The sequence below is a fragment of the Orycteropus afer genome, unplaced genomic scaffold, assembly GCF_000298275.1.
Source record: "Orycteropus afer afer isolate SDZICR_OR568_19922 unplaced genomic scaffold, OryAfe1.0 scaffold00021, whole genome shotgun sequence".
In the NCBI taxonomy this organism is placed as follows: Eukaryota; Metazoa; Chordata; class Mammalia; order Tubulidentata; family Orycteropodidae; genus Orycteropus; species Orycteropus afer.
This window is the reverse complement of record NW_006921608.1, coordinates 5137243-5143242: the sequence shown is the minus strand read 5'-3', so window position 1 is coordinate 5143242 and position 6000 is coordinate 5137243. Positions and strand designations below refer to the sequence as shown.

The 6000-nt window shown below is 35.8% G+C and overlaps 1 protein-coding gene across 1 annotated transcript in view; it reads left to right on the top strand.

Moving 5' to 3' along the window:
- OXR1 (oxidation resistance 1) overlaps positions 1-6000 on the top strand; it is a 106205-nt gene that overhangs the window by 52021 nt on the left and 48184 nt on the right. The window contains exon 6 of the mRNA XM_042783642.1: positions 3173-3357. Coding sequence (XP_042639576.1) covers positions 3173-3357 — 185 coding nt within the window. The remainder of the gene's footprint in view (positions 1-3172; positions 3358-6000) is intronic.

Below are 6000 nucleotides of genomic sequence, written 5' to 3'. Positions count from 1 at the left end.
AACAACAACAACTTTTGTCATAAGTGATGTCATACAATTTTTGTCCTATTGTGATTGACTTATTTCACTTGGCATAATGTCTTCAAGCTCTATCCATACTGTAGCAGGTATCAAGACTTCATTTCTCTTTCTATCTGAGTAGTATTCCAGTGCATGTATTTACCTCATTTTGTTTATCCATTCATCTGTTGATGAACATTTAGGTTTCCATTTTTGGGCTATTGTGAATAATGCTGGTCAATGTTCCTGTTGCTGCTTTCCAAGTCTCTAGGATATATTCCTAGCAGTAGAATTTCTGGGCCATGTGGTAGTTCTTAAGGAGCTCTAGTGTCTCAGTGTGTAAGGCATTTGGCTGCTAACCAGAAGACTGGCAATTTAAACCCACCAGCTGCTCCATGGAAGGGATATGAGGTAATGTACTCCATAAAGATTATGGCCTTGGAACCCTTATTGGGCATCTTATCTGTCCTGTAGGGTCACTGTTAGTTGGAATTGACTGGATGGCAACAAGTTTACAGTGGTCCTATTTTTAGTTTTTTGAGGAACCGCTACATTATTCTCCATAATAGCTGTACCATTTTATGTTCTTACCATCATCCTCACCAACATTTGTTATTTTCTGTTTTTCATTTTCATATTTTTAATCTTAGCCATCTTGTGACTGCTGTTTAACGAACTAAGAGAACAAAAGTACTAAACACAATATTAGGCCTCTTTACTTGGATGTTTCATGAAACCACAGCCTTAAACCTCCAAACCAAGAACCCAAATCCTATGATCCAATCTTTGGTTGTACATAAGCAGTCACAAAATAGCTAATACTGTATTTAGTACTTCTGTTCTCTTAGTTTATTTCATAGTATCTGAGGCCTTAAAAGCTTACAAGAGCCTATCCAATTTATTGCAGTTGGTCTCTATTGGCCTGGAGCAACAGAGGAAAGAGGATCAAGAATAGAGGGAAGAATTACAATATATGGCTAATTGCCTCTGGTGAACAACTGCCTCTGTTGCTGTGAGACCTAAAGAACTGGATGGTGACAAGCTACCATTTCTGAACGTTTTGATCAACAATTCTATACCAAAAAGCAAAAGGAGCTCTGGTGGCATAGTGTCTAAGGCATTAGATTGCTAACCAGAAGGCCAGTGGTTCAAACCTACTAGCCACTCCTCAGAAGGAAGATTGGGCAATCTGCTTCCATAGTGATATTGCCTCGGAAACCCAAGGAGGGGTCGCTATTAGTTGAACCATTTTTGAATGTTTTGATCAAAGATTCTATACCCACTGCCCTCAAGTCGGATCTGCCTCATAGCGACCCCACCTTGGGTTTCCGAGGCAGTATCACTGTGGAATTAGGTTGCCCAACCTTCCTTCTGAGGAGTGGCTGGTGGGTTTGAACTGCCAGCCTTCTGGTTATCAGTCTAATGCCTTAGACACTGTGCCATCAGAGAAAAATTTAATTAAAAGGAAGAAAATATAGAACAGAATTTTAAATTTTCACGGAATCTAGAATTTTTATAGCTATGGATTTATGCATGAACCCCAAAACCATTGCTCCGAGATAAACTTTAAACCTGAAACAAAATATCCCCTGAAGTTTCTTAAAACCAAATAGTTTAACTTAACAAGTGAAGTGTGTCTGCCTTGAGTATTGTGCTTTAAGAACTGTCTATCTGGGGTCCAATTGACAGCAGCAACTTGAAAGAAACCATGGGGCCCACTGTTCATATGGGCGAAACAGCTCAGAACAGGAGGGTGAGGATGGTCGCACAACTTGAAGACTGTGATCAGTGCCACTGAGTTGTGAATGTAGACACTGTTGGATTGGTATATATCCTGCTGTGTGTATTCTCAGCAACAAAAAATAAAATTACTATAAAGTAAATAACAAGATGTCTTTAATTTAAAAAAAGAACTTAAGCCAGATAAATTCACAGAGCTTAATATGGTCTTGGAAGGAGGGTGTAATATTAAATTATGCAGGATTTAAATTTTTCATTAATAGCTTCAGAAAAAGGAACAGCACAACTTTGAAGTAACTGTCTGGTCTCTTTTTAGACTTCTGCCTGGCTTTTCATATTATACTTACAGAATACACTGGAATGGGAGTCACAAAATGAGGATGCAGGACTGTTTGGTACTTGAATTCAGAGAGACTATAGTTTGTGATATGAATGGGGAGGGACTATAGTCCAATGCACAGACTACCCAGGTTTTGAACACTCACTCTGCTTACTGACTATATCACTTACTTTTAAAATAGTACAAGTTCCCTAGCCTCCCTCTGCCTTAGTTTCCCTGTCTATAAGAGAGATAATAATGGCCATCTCATTGTGAAGATCAAATGAGCAATGATGCATATAAAGCATGATATATAAGAAACAATAACTATTAGCTAATATTACTGGGATTGGCTGGCTGTGGACCTTAATTTGCTCATTGTTAAATTAAGAGAGTCACACTCTTCTGATTTAGTTTCCTATTTGTGTGCGTGTATTTAAATTTTCACAGCTTTTCATGGTGAAATTCAAAATGATAGTTGTGTACCTTAGAGATCATCTAGTCAGTTTTCCTAATTTTACAGACAAAGAATCTGAGGCCAGAGGCTTTGCTAGCTCAAAGTTACATACATGGCAGGGTGGTAGCAGAGTCACGTGAAAATGGAGCTCTCTTTGCTTATTTATTATTTGTATTTTAGATCTTTTAAAAATAGTCTTTTCCTTTTGTGGTAGATTCAGTTATCAACATGTTACTCATTAAGCCTTTACTGTATACATGAAGCTGTATTTGTGCATATTGTGAGCAAGCATTGTACAGATTTTTGTATAAACATGACTTCTGCCTTGCAGGGCCTCTTACAATCCCTTCTTGTCTTACTGAAGTTATCTTCCTAATATAATATTTTATTGAGGCTGCAAATGTGAACTCCAGACTTGATTATTTTAGGATGAATATATATTCTTTGTATTCTGCCTCAGCTGAAGAGGAGAAATTAAGGGAGAGATTTGGGTTTTAACTGAAAACAATTTCATGAGAGTATTATAGTGTTTGACTGTACTAGTTTTATATATAGTAAGTAGTCTGACATCAGAAGAAAGTTAGTAAAAGTAGCTAGAATACTTATTGAAAAGCTAAACTTTGAAGATTAAACATCATTTTCTTTTTTCATCTTAGGGCACAGTCAGTGGTGTGCTGCTAGTTACACCAAATAATATAATGTTCGATCCACATAAAACTGACCCCTTGGTTCAAGAGAATGGCTGTGAGGAATATGGCATCATGTGTCCAATGGAAGAGGTGATGTCAGCTGCAATGTACAGAGAAATTTTGGATAGCAAAATAAAGGAATCCTTACCCATGTAAGAGTGGTATTTATGTTCCTTTGCAGTTTTATTGCATCTGCATAACTGATTCTGGTCAATAGCTCCTAAATATTTTTATTAGTTTTACTATACCTGCTTTTCATTTTACCAGTTCTAGGGGAAAAAAAAAAAAAATGGAGTATTAAAAAGATTATTCTCAGTGTACCTAGAATAGTTAAGAATTATTTTAGATTTATGTTTGTATATTTGATTACCAAACCAGATACTTGAAAGGGAACCTGTAGAAATTTAATTCAGGGTTTGTTGGCCCTTTTATTCTGATACATGATCCATAATTCTAAATTACCTCTATGAGTAATCATTGTAAAAGGTAGTTTTCAAATTTTCCTTAGATGTGCCGGAAGACTTGAGTATGAGATTTGGGGAGGCCAGATGAGCAAAGACTTGATATTACTCTGTCCAGAGACACTTGTTTTTAATTAATGATTATATATTTCTCCTAGAAAAGTAAACGCCATAGTGGAAAATAACAACCGTTACATGAATGTAAGGAATCACTTTTGGAATACACTGATCAGGGAATTTGTGTAATGCTTATAGAAGAGGTGCAAGACTACATGCCAGACACAATCTTGAAAGTAGGATGATTGGCCCAAGTAATGGCTAGAGAGAAAAGGGAGGAATGAGAAATAAAAGGTGAAAAACATTAAAAGATAGGAATACAAAAGAAAGATAGGCCTTAGAAATAGAAAGGAAGAAAAATGATGTGTAATAGTAATGAATCCCCCCATACCTCCATATATGACTTTGTCAGCAGTTTAGAAACTGGTTTTACTTTAATTGATAATGGTATTTATGTTTCTGTATTAGCCCCCAGAAATTATGATAGCTGTTTGTTCTTAAACTTACTTATAGGTTAAAACTACTTACAAAGGAAAAGAGTAAATTATTTTTTGTTTCTGAGGCAGACTGCATGAATTGTTAGTATACTGTGGTAGACTAAAATCCCTTATTCAGAAAGTCTCCATTATACATTATACACCCAAAAGAAATTATTTGGGATTGGTAAATTGATCGTTGTTGTTGTTAGGCACCGTCAAGTAGTCTTCAGCTCACAGCGAGCCTGTGTACAGCAGAACGAAACACTGCCCAGTCCTGTGCCAGCCCCATGATCCTTGCTATACCTGAGCCCATTGTTGTAGCCACCGTGTCAGTCCATCTTGTTGAGGGCCTTCCCCTTTTTTGTTGACCCTCCACTTTACCAAGCATGATAGCCTCTCCAGGGAATGGTCCCTTCTTAAAACAAGTCTGACCATTCTCACTTCCAAGGAGCATTCTGGCTGTACTTCTTCCAGGATAGATTTGTTAGTTCTTTCAGAAGTCTAGTTAGAGGAACAAATATTTCCTGGGAAGCATCATTGATATCTACTGTTACCTATTTTTATACATCATCAGTAATCACCTTCAGCAAATTGCGATTATTAGTAGTAGATGGAGGAGTGAAGATTAGTTTAAAAGAGGAAGATCTATCTACCTATCTACCTATCTTATCTGTCTATCTATCTATCTATCTATCTGTCTGTCTATATATCTATTAGTGGTAAGATTTACTCTCTATTGTCCTATTTTTCCCATTTGTATTATGATGCTTTGAGCTTCTCTTATTTTGAGATAGCCGTAATTATTCTGAATGATACTGTAGAACTCTTGAAAGTCCTTGTTTTATCATTCAGGGTGTCACCTGGAAAGAGCCACCAAATAACTTTTTAAAAAATTCCTCAAAAAAGAAATATCTTTATTCCTGCCTTACGAATTGATAAAACCAAATACTTGACACTAAATCAGATAAATAAAGCTAATAATTTTGCAGGGTAATGTAATTTGTGGCAAAAATAAGTTATGAGATTTGACTGGTTTTCTTTCATTTCTGCTTGGGGAATTGATTTGAAAGGTATTGTTCCACTATACTGAGCAGTAGCAGCATCACTGGCATAAATTAGAGTTGAACCCTTCAGTATATTAACTCTGAAGGTCACAACAGTTATCTAAATAAGTATCTTATTTTTAGGTTTGTTAACTACAACTCTTACTTTAGATTCTTACAAAGAAAATCTGCTGGAAACAATTTCTCAAAACTTTTCCCATGTTCCAAGATCCTGTACATGCAGTTTGAGTGAATCACCAGTAGATGACAGTGTTGCATATGTAATAGCACAAATCAGATGGTTGTATTTTTCTGGGCTAATCAGTTTCAGAGGAGCCAGAGATAGGAATTAGACTTCAACTAATTAATTCCTTCTAAATAAAATAATTTTACTTGTCCTAGTTGTACAAATTATACATATTTGTATAGGAAATTTGAAAAATACCAAAAGTAGAAGAAGAAGAAAAGAGTTACCCAGTTTCACCATCCAGAGATAGCCAATTATTTTGGATCATCTTACTTTCCATTCTTTTTTTCTAAACATATTTTTACATGGTTCACATACTGCATAGACATAAATATTACTACTTTTTCCCACTGAGAACTCATAGAATTTCGATTTATCACAAACTGTAACTATCATTTTAAATTGTTGTCATATTTCACGTATGGATGTTTGCATACCTCCTTCTAGGAATTATATTATCTAACTTTTGACTATTAGTGCTTAAATGTAAAATGCTATTAAACATGGA